Source organism: Haematobia irritans, chromosome 2, assembly GCF_050003625.1.
Source record: "Haematobia irritans isolate KBUSLIRL chromosome 2, ASM5000362v1, whole genome shotgun sequence".
In the NCBI taxonomy this organism is placed as follows: domain Eukaryota; kingdom Metazoa; phylum Arthropoda; class Insecta; order Diptera; family Muscidae; genus Haematobia; species Haematobia irritans.
Window position 1 is genome coordinate 49,809,186 of NC_134398.1, and position 19,798 is coordinate 49,828,983.

The following is a 19,798-nucleotide window of genomic DNA, read 5'->3' on the forward strand; positions in this document are numbered from 1 at the left end:
CCGGGAATTGCTATTTTTTCGCTTTCGTTTTCCCGGGAATGAAGTGCGGGAATTCCCGGGAAATTTTCTTTACAATATTTTATGTATAATAGAGGTTTTTATATGGCAAATGACAGTTGAAATCTAGTTAAAGTGGATTTTTGTAAGTGTAATGTGAACAGCGTTGCCAATTTAGCTTTTTTCCCGCTAGATTTGGCTTTTTTTGAAGACGTTTAGCGGGAAAAAAATGCATTTAGCTTTTAGCTTTTTTTCTGGCTTTTTTTCATGACCCTTTTAGCTATTTTTGGCTTTTTTTATTTTCGACATGTTCCTATTGAAATATGGATAAAACTTCGTTTTTATCTAAGTCTTGCTGCCAGAATAAGGTTTTCCGTATATTTCAAAGCTCAATTGAATCCTTAATAATTATTCCAGCCATTATGCGGGCATTTTTGCTGCAAATACACCTTGTTGTAAAGTTATTTCCTCGTATTCATAAAAGTTATCGTAAACTTTAAATCTACTATTACCATACAAATTCCTTATATAAACTGTCAGTAAATTATTAGGAATAATAGCATTTGACTCGTTATCCTTTTTATGTTATTTTAATACGTATTCTAAAGTTATTATTATATTACTAAATTAAAATAGTAGATGTGAATTGCTTTGTACACTGAAAAAATATTGTCATGAGGCCAAAGATTTCATGTCTTTAAAATACGAACGCGAATTTTGGTTATAATAGCATTTGTGAATTTCTCTTATATAAACAGTTTTCCTTGTCCAAAAGCCGATAAAGTCGTTTTGTCCTTCTAGTTAAGTGATTCAACTTAAAAATGGGTATCTTTTCATGAAATAAGGCTAGGGTCAATTCTAAGAAATTCTTAAAATTAATTAAGTAGTCTTTAAATTTGTGGAGTTTTTGTATCTTGACCACAAACCAAAATAGCGTTCAAAAATAGAAGAGGTTTTTCAACATTTTATTTTAAAAACGTATACATACACAGAATAATTTCTACTTAAAGTCGAGTCTGAATTTGGAAATTTAAGTTGTCGTTAGCACGTTTTTAAAGCACTGTGATAGCTCATGAAGAAAAAGCTGAAAAAAAACGAATAAATTCAAATTTTACTCTGAAACAATACCAAAATCATTAGTGTACAAAATCTTTGGAACCGAACATAGAAATAATTAAGGAAATAAAGTTTTGAATGTGGTATTATTTTTTTTAACATCAAAAAAATGCAATAAAAATTCGTAGTGATAGGATCAAAACAAATCTGCTATTTATTAATGGAATGGATTTACATTTACGAAAATTGGACAATAGGTTTGTATGGGAAATTTTCGAATAAAAGTTATTCAGTATAAACTTGCAAGACAGTTAGAATGGGTTTTAAATAATATGACATAGATTTTCTTACAGTCTCACAGAAATGGAAATAAAATGAATACAATTAAAATAATATGCATTTTAAGTGAAATAAAACCATTAAGTTTGTTAAATTTCAATCAAAAATGTGAATTTTTATACAAAAAATTTAGCTTTTTTTCTAGCTATTTTTTAACATTTTTTAGCTTTTTTTGGCTAGTTTTTTGGACAAATCTAGCGGTTTTTGGTGAAACAATTCTGGCAACGCTGAATGTGAATAACTATGGTACCAAGTCGTAGTAGTTGCCTTGTGGAACATACATAGTCGTGGGTTCTAATCCAGATTCCAACGGGTTCCAATTGCACTGAAAAAAAAGCATACTCGGTTCCAAAGATTTTGTCTTTACTTTAAAAAAATTGGTATTGATTCCGAGCCAAAGAAGCGGAGAATACAAGTAAGGATACTTTTAAGACACAATTCTCTTTTAAATTTAGGTTTTGTGTACTTGCTTCTAGGAAGCAAATTTTAATTTTTCGCTTTCTCAGCTTTTTTCTTCATATGTTATCAAAGTCCTTTAAAAACGAGTTAACGGCAACTTTATTTTCCAAATTAGGACTCGACTTCCAGTAGAAATTATGCTATGTTTGAAGTAAAAAACTTCTTTAAAATAAAGTTTTGAAAAACATGTTCTATATTTGAACGATTTTTTGCTTTGTAGTCAAGATGCAAAAAGACAACAAATTTAAAGACAATTTCATTAAATTTAAAGAATTTTTCTGAATTATTAAAGTCAAGTTGACCTTAGCCTATAAATTTTTTCTTTCATGTTAAGATACCCATTTTTAAGTCAAATCACTTAATTATAAGGACAATACGACTTCATTGAAAAGTTTATCGACTTTTGGGCAAGGAAAATAACTTCATTTTAGATAAATGCGTCTTCTATGCTAAGCAAAATTTGTATTCGTATTTTAAAGACATGACATCTTTGACCTCACGACAATATTTTTTTCAGTGTGTTAACAAGAAGTTTGCACTTCCTAATTTATGATTGTCATATTTCTGTAACCCGACATTCCGATGGACTGGTAGACTGAGTAAACCCACGTTGGCAATTGCGTAATTTCATAATTATTGCAAGGATGTTTTTTATGAAATAAGAAAGTTCCAACCTTTTTTAAGATAGGTACATTAATTTCAAATATATACCTTATACACATTAGGCTTGAAATCTATTAAAATTGGGTTTTAAAGCCCTTATTTATAGGACATACGGCAATTGCAATCTAGTTAAAGTGGATTTTGGAAGTGTAATGTGAATGTCGTATTACATGGTAGTGTTTCCCTTTTGGGAATATTGACTGAACATATGCAACGATGTTGAAATCGAAATAAATTTCTTTCATTTCCAAACAGTTTTTTAATGTTACAAAAAATCCCACTATTTTAATAGTGTTCTTCCGAAAACTATACCGAAAGAGACTGCCTTTAACCATTCTCAAAATATTTTGTATTATAAAATATTTCGTATTTTAGTATGATTTATGACTGATTTTATAGAACAACATAATATATATTGTTAGTTGTCCAGAGAGCGCCTTATAACCGTAGCTTTAGGCGATTTCTAATTTATTCAAATGTCTAAATGTATTCCACACCAAAGAAGGTTTCCCTTTGACCGGGATCCCGGGAAATCCGAAAAAAAAATTCCCGCTTTCCCGGGAATGCAAAAAGTCCGGAAAAAAGAAAACTCTAGGCACCGCACGTGCACCGTCAAGACACTTGCATTTCGGCCAAGTCAATACACTTGCATTTCGGGCGAGTTGGATATCATCTCTTACGGTAGCGCTCATTATTCACAGTTTCGTTACGATTCGCACCACCCTTGAAAAAATGATGCACCCAGAGAAAGAATATGACCATATATGCTTCAAGAGCAAAATTATATATTTAGATGGGAATATGTAGCATGTTTGTCGCAACCATGTTATTTTCTCGAAAATTATATATCGGATTTCTGCAACCATTTTATTTTTTCGCGAGAAAGCAAAATTTTTGCGGCAAACATGTTCCTCGTTCCCCATCCAAAAATAACATTTTGCTCTTGAAACAGGTTTGAGGTGACCATAAACCTTCTCTGCGTGTGCCACTAGCCCATAAGCCGCACCAAACTGTAACATTTTCTGTATGCATTGGTAGTTTTTGCAATGCTTCTGGCTGATTTTCACTTCAAAATCTACAATTCTGCTTATTTACATATACATTGAGCCAAAACTGAGCTTCGTCTCTTAACACAATTTTCGATAAAAAAAAAGATGATCTTCAGCCAACTCTCCAAGAACCCATTCTCCCAAAATTCTGCGTAGCGGTAGTTCGTTCGGCTTCAATTCCTGTACCACCTTTATTTTGAAAGGCTTCACACATAAATCCTTCCGCAAAATTGTCGACGTCGTTGAGTAACAGAGGCCTGTTTTAAAACAATATTGCCAAAATAGATACCAATCTAAAAAAGCACCCTTTTTATAGGTATATATGTAACTATGGGGTGGCCCAGTATGGTAGACTCTATATAGACCGATTCCCTGATTTGACTACTTGAGTGTCCTATGTAGACCGATCCCCAGATTTGATTTCTTGACCGTTCTGACCATTATTTTTCAAACGATTCGCCAGAAATTGATGTCGCTATGCACTCTTCGGTAGCCCACAAAAAATGGTCCTTATCGGTCGATATTTGGATAGACTATAACCGTACTAGATGTGGATATGATAATCGCATCATGCACTCAAAAAAATATTAACTTGTATTCAAATATACTTTCCCTTAAGGATTTCGGAAAGATATTTCACATCTCAGTTAATTTCAAGATTAACCCCCACATTCAAAGGAGTTAAAAAATCTGTAAGGCTATATTTACCACGTAAAATCCTTCGATAAACTGTCAATAAATTGTTTTGAATATGGTTATATTTCTTTTAAACCAAAATGTTTTTACATTAAGGAGAATTTACTAAATTCTAAATAACTAAAATTTAGTTTTCATACTTTCTCATATTAGTTCAATATTTTTTTTTTCAGTGTAGCAGCAATGCGAAGCAAAGCGAATATTTAATACCGATCGATGTCGAAACTATAGTAACTCACCAATTTGAGGAAACCATCTGTTCCTATTGACTTCAGCAAACCTTTAACGTCCATATGACCCAGCCTTAGTATATAAATTGGACGACCATCTTTATCATGGTGATGCCAGCCTCCAGGAAAATGATCTGATACTACTGTAGGCATTGTATATTCATTGAGCAAATCATCAATTCTCTCTTGCTTACGCCACTGCAATGATTCCTTGAGCATGGTTAGCGCCTGATTGACATGCCAATCGCGTGCTCTCAGAAAACGTAAAATTGTCAGATAATCGGGTATTTTATCCACATCTTCTTGGGTATCTAAAAGTTTTCTTAATTCCAGTAGTTTTGATTCCTGCATGGGAGTCAATTGACCCAAATGTTTGGCTATAAAATCTCCATCCAATAAAATGTCATGTGATGAAGGTCTTTTCTCACTTCCACCATTTACTTCATTGCCATTTTCCTCGATTTCCCTTACCTTCGGTGAAAGTGGGGCATCAGGTGGTGGTTGCCAGCGAGGCACTTCGGTTATACCCTCTTGCTTGAGTTCATCAATGAAATACTCTATAATTTCCTTGCCCTTCAATGTGGTCTGGGTATATTGTTTCATTCCCATTTTCTCCATGGAATGTTCAAAGCCAAAGAAATTCTTTATATCCAGCGTTGCTGTTTGATCAAAACATGTCCAATCGGGATTATCCGGATGGGCATAGTAGCGACATCTTTCGAAAATTTCAATACGTGATGAAAAGCTCTCATTCACCGCCTCGATATTGAGTGTACGATTTGCCATATCTAGATAGTTATGTTGAATGAAAAAAACATGTTCCACACCAATCAATTTTTTAAAAATGTATGGAGCTTCTACGGCTAATTTGCAACGTCGACTTGTGTTGCGTTGGGCGCCATTCTCAAGTACTTCGTCACTGACAATTTCGCAATCGAGTACAATGGGCATTTGGGGACATTTTGGAAAGCGCTTCTCATAGGCCTGCAAATAAAGCAAGAAAACGAGTTCATGATAGAATTTAAATAAAAATAAAATTATGTGAAATAAATGAAATAAAGAAAATAGGACATTGTGTCCAAAGAAATATTAGGCTTATTTTTTAGTACTAAACAAAAATTTACTTTGATCCAAAGATTTTGACCTTCCCGTAAGTTTTTGGTATTGAGTCCGAGCCAAATATACGGCTTCATTAAAATAAAGAAATTTTATAGCGACCTATCTGGGATCAATAAAATTAAAATTAGGATACATATCTATCTCATTTATAGATTAGTCCTTTCCCGGTAGATTAAAAAAGATATTCACGTACAAACAAATGCCAGTTTAAAAATCCAAATTATAACGGATGCTTCAAAGAAAAAACTGTTTGACATTTCCGATGTTATCATATTAAAAGAAACCTCTCATAAGTGGATATCTTCCAAATATGGAATACAAATTTAGGCAACTGTGAGTATCCACTTCTCAGAGGTTTCACTGTACACATTATGTGACTAATATTTTCGATAGATATTGTTAACACCCTAAGCTGTTGTATATACAAATCAATCAAATGGTATGTTTTCATTGTATTTTCTTATTTTTGTTTTCATCCTGCTTGTAATTCCCGTGTTTATTTCAACAAATAGAAAGATAACAAATTAAGGTCATTACTAACAATCATCGATGGAATTTTGAAGAAGAATTTTTTAGTGTATACAATACATTGTAATAAATTATTGCAACGTCATAAGATCTTAATATCATATATTGCGTACACTGAAAAAAATATTTACGTGATATTAAAGAATACGCAATCTAAATTTTAGGATGTGTAATTTACAAAATATTAAGTACGAATATCTTTAGAATAATAAAATTTGAATTAAAATAATGTTTATTATCTTTTCTTCAAAAACTTTTTTTTTATTAAATTTAGGACACAAATTTTAGAAATTTGCGTCCCTTCGTTGAAGTCTTATGTCTTTGAACCAAGGCAAATCTTCTTAAAGTAAAGACACATTTTTGATTTACAGAAATTCATAAAAATTGTCCACTTTTGAGAGATGTGCGATTTTCGCAGTGTCCAAGTTTGAGAGTTTTCCAGGCCGAATCTCTTTGACCCTCTTCAGTAAGTTAAGAAGGTGGGATCTGTTGTGTTGGCTCGAGATCAATTAATTAATTCAATTGGTTTTTGATTGAAATTTCTTTAATCACAGAAATTATAGTACCAATCACCAATTTCAATTAAAAAACTGATTAACTGATCCAATTACAAAATTAATTGATATGATTGTAGAATCATTTGTATTCATTTTGAATTCAATAAAAATTTGAAATATGTTCGTATGTCTTCTGTCGAATATTAGATTGATGTTAAACACTTTCAGACCATAACATTTTTTATAATCTCCACCATACACGGATGAAAAAGACTGTTTTTCATATGTTTGGCTATAAACATTATATGTTTGGAACACAAATTTTTAAACACAATATTTTTGAGTGCAAGCATATAATGTTCATAAACTAGCATAACATGTTTGGGACATATATGTTAATATGTTAGAACATATTATGTTTGGGACATAAAATGTTTGTAAATATAATATGCTTGGATGCAAACATATATTAATTTAGAAATAGCCTATAAACATATATGTGTTTAGTAGCTTGGAGCGCTATTTAACAGGGAGCGATATTGAATTAAGTTGGTGGTTGTTGCTTGTTATTACAAAATTAACATTTTATTTTTCCTTGGGCAATTGATCAGCTACTTCTTTGATCCTTACAAACTGTGTGGTTCGCTGTTCAAATCCCCGTCCGGCAAAAGGTAAAATTAAAATAAAAAAAAAAAATCATACAATTGAATAATTTCTTCTACAATGTTTGTATTACAGAAAAAGGTGCTAAGAACTAAAAAATCTCGTGGAAGTGAGAAAGATGTGGGGGAATATACAATTGGGCAGAAACAAAATTTTGAGCATTCAGGTCGAAAACCTATGTTGTTAGCACCTATATTACCTGTTTATTTTCATAATTCATTATGATTGTAAATATATAAATAAATAAATAAAATTTTGAGCACAATATTGTTTGGGAGAATTTTTTTTAAGCATATAATATTTTTGGGTGCTAAATGCTTCCAAACATATTATATGTTCACATAATAACATATTGTTTTTTGGAAGACAACATTATTGAATTTGGATGCAAAAATACAAAATGTTTGGAACTTAGACTACCCAAACATATATTGTTTAGACCAATATGCTTTCAAACATATTATATATTGGAAGAGATCAAACATATAAATGTTTGGGCAATACCCAAAAATGTATATGCTTGAAGCAAAATATGTTTGGGAGTATATGTTACAGAAGCGATTTTTTGTGAGCGTGTAGGATGGGGGTTAACCTTGTCATTCCGTTTTTAACACATCGAAATATTGGTCTAAGGCCCCATAAAGTATATCCCGTGGTGAAATTCTGAGTCGATCTAGCGATGTCCGTCCGTCCGATCGTCTGTTGAAATCACGCTAACTTCCGAACGAAACAAGCTATCGACTTGAAAGTATAAGTAGTTGTTATTGATGTAGGTCGGATGGTATTGCAAATGGGAAATTTAGTGCTTGTATATGATCTCTAGCAACCATGATCCTGTTAAACTTTGGTACTAATCACGCAAACATTGGTCCATACCGGTTCATAGTTATAACAGGTTGGCTGATAAGTCCCCGGTCTGACACATAGATGGCGTCGCTAGTATTAAATGCATATTATTTTTATATAGTACCAACCTTCAAATGATTCGTGTCAAAATTTTACGTCTGTAAGTCAATTAGTTTGTGAGATAGAGCGTCTTCTGTGAAGCAACTTTTGTAATTGTGAAAAAAAAAAATGGAAAACAGGAATTTCGCGTTTTGATAAAATATTGTTTTCTGAAGGGGAAACATACGGTGGAAGCAAAAACTTGGCTTGATAATGAGTTTCCGGACTCTGCCCCAGGGAAATCAACAATAATTGATTGGTATGCAAAATTCAAGCGTGGTGAAATGAGCACGGAGGACGGTGAACGCAGTGGATTGCCGAAAGAGGTGGTTACCGACGAAAACATCAAAAAAATCCACAAAATGATTTTAAATGACCGTAAAATGAAGTTGATCGAGATAGCAGAGGCCTTAAAGATATCAAAGGAACGTGTTGGTCATATCATCCATCAATATTTGGATATGCGGAAGCTCTGCAAAATGGGTGCCGCGCGAGCTCACATTTGACCAAAAACAACAACGCGTTGATGATTCTGAGCGGTGTTTGCAGCTGTTAACTCGTAATACACCCCAGTTTTTCCGTCGATATGTGACAATGGATGAAACATGGTTCCATCACTACACTCCTGAGTCCAATCGACAGTCGGCTGAGTGGACAGCGACCGGCGAACCGTCTCCGAAGCGTGGAAAGACTCAAAAGTCCGCTGGCAAAGTAATGGCCTCTGTTTTTTGGGATGCGCATGGAATAATTTTTATCGATTATCTTGAGAAGGGGAAAACCATAAACAGTGACTATTACATGGCGTTATTGGAGCGTTTGAAGGTCGAAATCGCGGCAAAACGGCCCCATATGAAAAAGAAAAAAGTGTTGTTCCACCAAGACAACGCACCGTGCCACAAGTCATTGAGAACGATGGCAAAAAATCATGAATTGGGCTTCGAATTGCTTCCCCACCCACCGTATTCTCCAGATCTGGCTCGCAGGGAAACAATTTGGCTGCAATGAAGAGGTGATCGCCAAAACTGAGGTTTTTTTGACGCAAAACCGAAGTAGTACTACCAAAATGGTATCAAAAAATTGGAAGGTCGTTATAATCGTTGTATCGCTCTTGTAGGGAACTATGTTGAATAATAAAAACGAATTTTGACAAAAAAAATGTGTTTTTCTTTGTCAGACCGGGGACTTATCAGCCAACCTGTTATGAAATCCCCCCACTTTTTTACTTGCTAGTACTATGTTCATAGGTGCGATGAAAATAACGCATATTCGCCAATTATAATATTTTGTCCTTCGAATATGATCCGGACAACAATGTTTCTTCTCTGCGTTTAGTACAGTGAGGACTTGGGAGCCACCGTGGTGCAATGGGTTGCATGCCCGCCTTGCATACACAAGGTCGTGGGTTCGATTCCTGCTTCGACCGAACACCAAAAAGTTTTTCAGCGGTGGATTATCCCACCTCAGAAATGCTGGTAACATTCCTGAGGGTTTCAAAGCTTCTCTAAGTGGTTTCACTGCAATGTGGAACGCCGTTCGGACTCGGCTATAAAAAGGAGGTCCCTTGTCATTGAGCTTAACATGGAATCGGGCAGCACTCAGTGATAAGAGAGAAGTTCACAATGACTTGACAAATTTGAAACATATTAGCCTTTCTAATTTTCCTTTTTCTTTCTCCTATTAGCTGAACTAAAAATCATGCTGCGTAGACACAAATGCCAATTACCGGTCACGGCACCGAAACGACGGTATTATAAGCCATTACCAATAAACTTCAATCTGAAGGCACCAAACGAAATTTTGTATCTAACTCTTCTAACAAATACTCTCAAACTCATTCGTCAAATTTCAATATAGATGCAGAATGGATGAACATTAAAGACGCACTATCTGAGACAGCATTCGAAATAGTCAACATATCCCGAAAAGAATATAAATAATAGAAATAAATAGAATTTTGGAGTCTAGTGGAGTAGCGGCGTAATATCAATATAAAATATCTGTCTGAAAGAGATCCCTTAAAACAATTTGATATGCAAATTAAATTAAAAGAACTTATTAAAAGAGTGAAGAAGCAAGCCAGAAATAATAAACGCAGTTTTATAAACTCAATGGCTGTATCTAACTCTTCTAACAAATACTCTCAAACTCATTCGTCAAATTTCAATATAGATGCAGAATGGATGAACATTAAAGACGCACTATCTGAGACAGCATTCGAAATAGTCAACATATCCCGAAAAGAATATAAATAATAGAAATAAATAGAATTTTGGAGTCTAGTGGAGTGGCGGCGTAATATCAATATAAAATATCTGTCTGAAAGAGATCCCTTAAAACAATTTGATATGCAAATTAAATTAAAAGAACTTATTAAAAGAGTGAAGAAGCAAGCCAGAAATAATAAACGCAGTTTTATAAACTCAATGGCTGACGAAGCCGAGGCAGCACCAAACCGTAGGGACTTTACCAGAAAACTTTCGGGGAAAAGGCAATACAGTGACATGCCAATAAAAGACAAAAACGGAGTCATTCTTACAGACGTAGATGCTCAACTCATGAGATAGAAGGAACATTTCGAAAGTATTCTAAATTACACTACGGAACCTGATAGTGGTTTAGACGACAACGCCATTCAACACCCTCCCAATATCCGATCTATTGAAAATATAGCCACAGGACACACCAACGAAGAATGAAATAAAGCTAGCAATAAAGGTTGAATTACATACCATGCGTTTAATGCGTCCGATGATTGAAGATTTGAAATTTCTCTTTGAAATCAATAGCTCGAATAGGCTGCCGTAAATAGAAACAATCAACCCTTCAATCAATGCACGGATTAACGCATGGTGTGTAATTCAACCTTTAATCAATTGAAGAACCGTAGAGCAGCAGGCATCGACAATCTACCAGCAGAGTTTTATAATTGCGACCCAGAATATTTCGCAGAAATACTTAGTCCACTGATAAACAAGATATGGCGTACAGAATCGATCCCCTCAGAATGGAAAGAAAGTCTGATAGTAAAAATAGCCAAGAAGGGGGACCTTAAACTATGCCACAACTGGAGAGGCATAGCTTTAATACCATCAATATGTAAAATCTTTAACAGGATTATACTTTCACGCAACCTTGATCCATTAGACAAATGCCTCCGCTAAGAACAGGCCGGGTTCAGATCTAACCGGTCTTGTGACGATCAGATAAATAGTCTACGATTAGTAATAGAACAGTGTAATGAGTTCAACTCAGCGTTATATCTAACATTTATCGATTTTGAAAAGGCGTTCGATGCCGTAAATAGAAACAAGATCTGGGAAGCCCTCCCGAACAAAACCGTGCCGGAAAAAATAATTAACCCTATAAAGGCTCAATACACCGATTAATCAATGAGAGTTTTTCATAAGGGCAAAATTAGCGAACCCTTCAAAAATCAGTGGAGTAAAGGATGCCTGCTTCCCCCAATCCTTTGTATAACCACACGCGACGAAATATTGTTAAATAAACTCAACAAATCAAAACAAAGGCATCCCAGGGAGACTGCACCACAATCTTGAAGATCTAGAATATGCCGATGACATCGTATTACTCGCAACAAATACAGAAAACATGCAATGCAAAATCAACGAATTATCTAAGCACGCAGCAAAATTTGGCCTACGCATAAATGCTGATAAAACGAAGAGTATGCTTGTTAAATCAAATCTAACCCTACTACTACTTTTTATCTAAGTGGGAGACCTATTGAAAATGTCACCAACATTTGTTATTTGGGCAGCAAAATCAATCAAAGTGGCGGAGCGACTGATGATGTGGATATGCGCATTCAAAAAGCCAAAAGCGCATACTGCAACTTAACAAATATTTGGAACTCTGGTGCGATTTCTCCGAAGACAAAACTTCAGATTTATAACGCCTGTGCTAAGTCAGTTTTATTATATGGGTCAGAGACGTGTTTAGTAAACGAGAATATCAATAATAAACTGCAAGTTTTCACCAATCGGTGCTTGAGGAATATTTTAAAAATTTGGTGGGCAAGGACAATCTCAAATAAAGATCTTTTGCAACTGGTCCAGCAAGATGATATCAATACTCAAATAAAGAAGAAAATACAAATGGATCGGTCACACACTCCTTAAACCTTTTGACGATATATGCCATGAAACACTGAGTTGGAATCCTCAGGGTACGCGTAGCAGAGGACGACCAAAAACCACATGGAGAAGAACTATTCTTAATGAAACTGGAAAAAGTTTTAACGAGTTAAGATATATTGTTTCGGATAGAGTAGGTTCGGTTAAAGTGGCAGCCCGATTAAATTTCAGGCTCACTTAAACTATTCAGTCCATGTCCATTGTGATACCACATTTAACCAAAAGTACCTATTACATATGGGCACTTCTAGTCTTAACCACTGAACCATCTCTATTATTTACTTTTGTGGAACCAACCAGATTGCTCCAAAAACATTAGAGTAAGATGGAGATACTGCGTAAATAGCTTATGTTCCTCATAGAATACGGTAATAAATAACGTTTTTACTAAATGAAAACGTTTCAAAATCAACCAACTTATTAATTATTCTCGATTTAATTGTTTGAAATAAAAATGGTATTTCATTAGTTTCAATCAACCCTACTCATTAGAAAAACGCTGATTAATCTATTTAAGAATAATTCTTCATATAAATTAAAATGCCATTAAAAAACCATGTGTGATGGTTGTCCACATGTTAATACCAAGAAACACTCGAAGAAGAAGCCCTTGTCATGGCCTGGAGCAATAGTCAGGGCCACAGAAAATTTTTATAGGTTGAGTAATTGTATCGGAAACAAGGACAAAAACCTTACAACAAATGAATAAATGTTAATTAAAAGAAGCAAATATTCCTACCATCATGTTTTTTTTTTTAATAATTAAATAAGCAAAATCTATTAACCACGTCGATGGGTAAACTGTCTGGGAATTTAGACAAACAGATGTAAAGGTTTCCTGAACTCTAGCATTCAGTAACCTGATGAACTTTTCTCAAACTTCTGGAAAAATGTGTTATTTTAATATCACCTTCTATTTTTTGTTCATTCAACTAATTTTTTCTTCCCAAGTTGGTGGGGAATTATTCATAGGTCAGGTCAAGTGGTTTAGGATTTGTGGGAAAAAGCACAGTAGGAAATGTACTAACAAAAAACAATATAAATACGTAGGTGAATGGTTCATGTTTACCATGACAATTTTATGGATTTTTCTTACAATTGAAAGATGTATTACAAGTTTACAACCAAAGCAAAATGAACGATTACGCCAAATATCGAGATATAGTTATAGTGGATCGCTTTATTGCAATTTGTTGCCTAACATTCAATTGAATTTGTCAGAAAAAAGATGGTTGCACTTGTTTACTACAGCCTTTTTTTGCTTATTTCGTTATATAAGTGTGGTAAAAACTTTAAAAGCAAATGAACAAGGAATTAGTTAGGAAATAAATTTTCGAAATTATATTTTTCTTAAATGGCTTCCTTTTTTGCCGACGAAAAATATATTTTCACGGCGTTGATAATATTTGAGAAAAAATTAGTTTCTTAAAGATCATAACATTTTAGTAACCACACACTGAAAAACATATTTACATGATACTAAGTCAAATTTTTATTAATGTAAAGAACACAATTTTTGATTTAAAGAAATCGACCTTAAATTAACTGAAATATTGAATCTTTAGATTTAAGATAAAAACGCTTATTTCGACAATTTGACATCATTCATTTAATTTTTTTTTTTTTTTGGAATTATGAAAACATTTTTCTCTTTGAAGTATCCGTTATAATTTGGATTTTTAAACGGGCATTTGTTTGTACTTGAATGGCTTTATACCTTTACGTGAATGCTTTATACCTCGAAAAGAGAATGAAATATCAATAAATGAGATCTGTATCCTATTTTTTTATTGATCCTAGATTTAAAGCCCGACAGGTCGCTAAACAAAATCTTTATTTTAAAGAAGCCGCATTTTTGGCTCAGAATCGATACCAAAATCCTCAAAGCAAGGCCAAAATCTTTGGACCCAAGTTAAATTTTTTTGAGTGCAAACTCCAAACAAGAGCTTACTTGTATTAAAAGGTTTTAACTTTAAATCTACATTATATAAATTAAAAATTATGGTACAGATCCCATTTATCGAATTTTCGATTTCTATTTGTGATATATGTTATCAACAAAAATATCATAAATGTCATTTTGAAAAGCAAAGTATTTTTTTCTTAATTTCAAAAAAAAACTTTAAACCAAAGATGCAAAATCTTAAAAACAAGTATCTGCCTATATTTCAAGCTTTTTATACCCTCCACCATAGTATATTAACTTTGTCATTCCGTTTGTAACACATCGAAATATTGCTCTAAGACCCCGAACGAAACAAACTATCGACTTGAAACTTGGCACAAGTAGTTGTTATTGATGTAGGTCGGATGGTATTGCAAATGGGCCATATCAGTCCACTTTTACGTATAGCCCCCATATAAACGGACCCTCAGATATGATTTGGTACATGATGTTGGTATATGGTCTCTAACAACCACGCAAAAATTGGTCCACATCGGTCCATAATTATATATAGCCCCCATATAAACCGATCCCCAGATTTGGCTTGCGGAGCCTCAAAGAGAAGCAAATTTCATACGATCCGGCCGAAATTTGGAACATGGCGTTAGTATATGGTCTCTAACAACCGTGCCAGAATTGGTCCATATCGGTCAATAATTATATATAGCCCCCATATAAATCGATCCTCAGATTTGATCTCCGGAACCTCTTGGAGCAGCAAAATGCATCTGATCCGGTTGAAATTTGGTACGTGGTGTTAGTATATGGTCTCTAACATCCATGCAAAAATTGGTCCACATCGGTTCATAATTATATATAACCCCCATATGAACCGATTCCCAGTTTTGACCTACGGAGCCTCTTAGAGGAGCAAAATTCATCCGATCTGGTTCAACTTTGGAACGTGGTGTTAGTATATGGCCGCTAACAACCATACCAAAATTGGTCCATATCGGTCTATAGTTATATAGGGAGCCACCGTGGTGCAATGGTTAGCATGCCCGCCTTGCATACACAAGGTCGTGGGTTCGATTCCTGGTTCGACCGAACACCAAAAAGTTTTTCAGCGGTGGATTATCCCACCTCAGTAATGCTGGTGACATTTCTGAGGGTTTCAAAGCTTCTCTAAGTGGTTTCACTGCAATGTGGAACGCCGTTCGGACTCGGCTATAAAAAGGAGGTCCCTTATCATTGAGCTTAACATGGAATCGGGCAGCACTCAGTGATAAGAGAGAAGTTCACCACTGTGGTATCACAATGGACTGAATAGTCTAAGTGAGCCTGATACATCGGGCTGCCACCTAACCTAACCTAACCTATATATAGTCGATCCCCAATCACACAAAAATTGGTCCACATCGGTTCATAATCATGGTTGCCACTCGACCCAAAAAAAATCTACCAAAATTTTATTTCAATACAAAATTTTGTCAAAATTTTATTTCTATAGAAAATTTTGTTAAAATTTTATTTTTTTATTGTTAAAATTTCATTTCTATAGAAAATTGTTAAAATTTCATTTCTTCATTTATTGTTAAAATTTCATTTCTATAGAAAATTCTGTCAAAATTTTATTTCTATAGAAAATTTTGTCAAAATTTTATTTCTATAGAAAATTTTGTAAAAATTTTATTTCTATAAAAATTTTTGTTAAAATTTTATTTCTATAGAACAGTTTGTCAAACTGAATTATATATGTACGTATTTAATCGGTCCACGGTGTTAGGAGGTTGTAAGATACCTTGCCATCGGCAAGCGTCACCGCAACCGAAGTAATTCGATTATGGATGACAGCGTTTAGAAGAAGTTTCTACGCAATCCATGGTGGAGGGTATATAAGCTTCGACTTGGCCGAACTTACGGCCGTATATACTTGTTTGTTTTCAATCCTAAGATTAAGTATCTCAACTAATTTAAAAATTATTTCTTTACATCAAACATGAGTTTCTTTACTGTAAGGGAAATTTGCCTTACTTCAAAGATATACGACTTTAACGGAGGAACGCAAATGTCAAAGATTCGAGTCCAAACATTCTCTGCATGTATCCAAGGGCAATTTCGACTTCTACCCTCTCCCGCATCACGTTTTTCCACAGGAACGATAGTGTTACTCTACAGTTATTGCTAATTTGTTACGTGGTGAGGCTTCCTAAGCACGGATGCCACAGTTGGCAGAATTCTACCAAAGATGGTAGTTTCTTGACTGTTTAGTAGATTGGTAGAATTCTTGATGTTTTGGTAGATTTTGCAAAATATTCCTGTCCACCTAAGAGGTACTTCATAATTTTTTTATAGAAATACAATTTTGACAAAATTTTCTATAGAAATAAAATTTTCTCTAGAAAGTAAATTTTAATAAAATTTTCTATAAAAAGAAAATTCTATGGAAATGAAATTTTTACAAAATTTTCTATAAAAATAAAATTCCGACTAAATTTCTTCTATAAAGTCATTTCATTATTTCATTTGAAGAAACTTGTTTTTTTTTTCATAATAAGCACAAACATTAAAAAACTGAAAATAGGATTTTTTTGTATTTAATAGTTTTTTTTTTTGTAAAATTTTCTTCAAATTTGGAATGGCAACCGTAATCCTATGTGCAAAAACTACAACATAGTCGTTTATATTTTCTAAAGGCGATTTCGTTTCGGTGAAAAGGTGTAACCCTAAGGTTGCACAACTTCTTCCTTTATTTGCCTTATGGCAAAATTATAATGTCATCCTAAAGAGGGTGCTAATTCAAAATGGATTCTTACTCCAAAAGCTACAACACAGTCATTTATATTTTGCAAGCAATTATGAAAACGATGCACTTCATATTGCAATTGAAATCGCTATAAAAATTTCGAAAATGTTGCAGTTTTTTAGAATCGAAATCGCCAAAACTTCAATAACGTTCGTCTTTGTACCAAAAAACCATCCTGTGTCACATTCCATCAAAATCGTTTCATAAGTGCGACCTGTATTTTGCAAATAACAAATGCATCAACAGATAGACAATTAATATCGTAATAAATGAATGAATTAAAAAAATAGTATCTATCCAATTTTCAGTGGAAAATCAAAGATTGTCCAATTTTCAATACAAGATTAAATGCTTATAGATTTCTAAACACTTCTGTGGACATTATTTGATAAAGTACAATAAATTTCTACTACTTAGTTTTATGTAGTGCCACATTACCTCACCTTAATTTGTATTCCATGAAAATTCAACAAATTCTAATGAACAACTTCATGACATCGCCCTCGGTAATAGAATATCGAAGCTATTAAAACAAACTGATTTAATACTGACTTTAATACTAAAGGATGTGTTAGGTAGCTGCCTAACAACACATTCCATGCAGATGCTGATATAGCAGTGGGAGTTGATTGAATGGACCAAGAATATTTTGTGTTAGAATATTTCACGTACATTTATTTATACACGTGTCAGGATACAGTTCAAAAGATTTACGTTATTATAATTTAATGACGTAAATTATGTGTATGTGTATAAAAATACATATAAATTACGGTTTATAGACGACAAATACTGTCAGCGAGGATATAAATCAAGGAGTTATCCTGACGTATAATAAATTATTGTTTGAAAGCGATGTTGCCATTTTCAAAAAACTTCCGTTGACTATGATATATTTTTTTGCTTTGATTATACCTCTAATATTAGATTTCAAATATCGCTGAACATTATCTGTTAGCGTACGTTGCAAACGTTTTATTCATTTGCACCCATATTGAATAGAACTTTGGAAAAGTTCACTTTTATTATATTATTTATTATTTCACCTCTAAATTCAATCACAATGGTTATAAGTAAAAAAAATAAATTATAATGAAATAAATTATTAAAGAAAAACGACAAATAGTACACTGATAGAAAAAGCTTCAAAATGACAATGACATTTTACGTTATTATAATGAATTGTCTATTTAATAACGAAAGATTACATACTATAAATGAACATTTTCATTATGTTCATGAAGATTTTCTATTACGGTAATAAAAATTTTTATTGGCTAAATTTTATTGACATTTTCTTTTTGATGCTTTAAACTAAAACATTTTATTTACAAGATAGCTATTCAAGAAAAGTTAAATGCCAGTTTAAAATTATAAAGAAGACACTTAAAAGTAGACATGATGCATGACACGGTGGTACACGTAAAGAAAAAAGCATTTGGAAATCGGATATTCTAAACTTCTTCTTCGAAATCTTCGAAATGTTCAAATTTTCATCCCCCAAAATTGTTTGGTTATTGTTGCAATATGCTTATTTAAATTGGCTTGTGTGTGACCAACAGTCTGGTCTATAAATAGAACTGCTCGACATAATGCGTTGCTTGTGCGTTGATGGCTATAGCGATACTTGTATGTTGATGACAATAAGAGCTACATCCCAGCAAAAATTAGGTAACCACATCTCATTACAATTGACATTACCAGGAGTAAAGCTGTCATTACACGTTGCATTACATTGCGGCGAGTTATAATGACTAACTTGTAATGACGAAAATAAATACTTTTCGGTAATTTTCGAATTGTTATTCTCAAATTTTATGCAGTTGTAGTTAACGAATTAATAAAATAGAATAAATGATGGTACCATTAGGTATAATTATTCACATAATCGAGCACTTACATAAAAAATCAAAAAGAATATGTAATGTAACGATAATTCTGAAAATTTTTCCATTATCACAAAAATTTCATAATAATTGTGTTTAATGACATTATCATATTATGTTTTAAATAAATGCTTTCTTATACCTCATTTACATTACATTTCCAAAATGCGCTTAAACTAAATTTCAAATGCCATTTGCCTTATAAAAAAGAGACTTAAAATCCACTTTTAGTAGATTTTGAACCTTATGTGAATTGGCTATTGGATATATTATAACGTAATTCACGAATCCAACTCCCTTAAACAACCTACATTTATTTCTATTTTAAGTGTGAAATTAATTTGCATCTTATTTAGATTATTTATTAATTTTTTTGTTTATTTATACAATATTCGTTTCTATTCAAGTAGTTCTCCTATTACAGCATCACTCGCCATATTTTGATCCATTGTAATCGGCGATAGAAATCAATATTTTCGAGATTTGGTTGCCTGAGACAATAAGTGGCTATTTTGCAAGCTTTGGTGTATCTACGAATAAGTCATTACATATTAGGTGATTATATGCTTTAAATGCACTACTTATTTTATGGCCGAAAGTATGCCTGGGGAGAAGTACTTTCCTTCTAGGACATGTGTATGTAAATGTAATTCGAAGGGATGCCAATTAATAAGTGGTTATTAATTTTTAAATAGGCTTACCTACAAGATTACCGGGTAATGAGAGTTTTTGCTGGGATGGATAGTAGATAATGTGTTTGCTTACAAACCGTATGATCCGCGGTTCCATTATCCGTCTGGACGAAAGGTAAATTTTGAAAATTTTA

The 19,798-nt window shown here is 33.3% G+C and overlaps 1 protein-coding gene and 1 long non-coding RNA gene across 9 annotated transcripts in view; one reads left to right on the forward strand and one right to left on the reverse strand.

Annotated features, from left to right (window-relative positions):
• The window catches only part of LOC142224245 (uncharacterized), a 38,010-nt gene extending 27,718 nt beyond the window's left edge, over positions 1-10,292 (forward strand). The window contains exon 2 of the long non-coding RNA XR_012719090.1: positions 9,923-10,292. This is a non-coding gene — a long non-coding RNA (uncharacterized LOC142224245). The remainder of the gene's footprint in view (positions 1-9,922) is intronic.
• The window catches only part of retm (real-time), a 108,948-nt gene that overhangs the window by 14,912 nt on the left and 74,238 nt on the right, over positions 1-19,798 (reverse strand). For all 8 annotated transcript variants that reach the window (XM_075294014.1, XM_075294017.1, XM_075294010.1 and 5 more), the window contains exon 3: positions 4,499-5,473. In XM_075294014.1, coding sequence (XP_075150129.1) covers positions 4,499-5,473 — 975 coding nt within the window. The remainder of the gene's footprint in view (positions 1-4,498; positions 5,474-19,798) is intronic.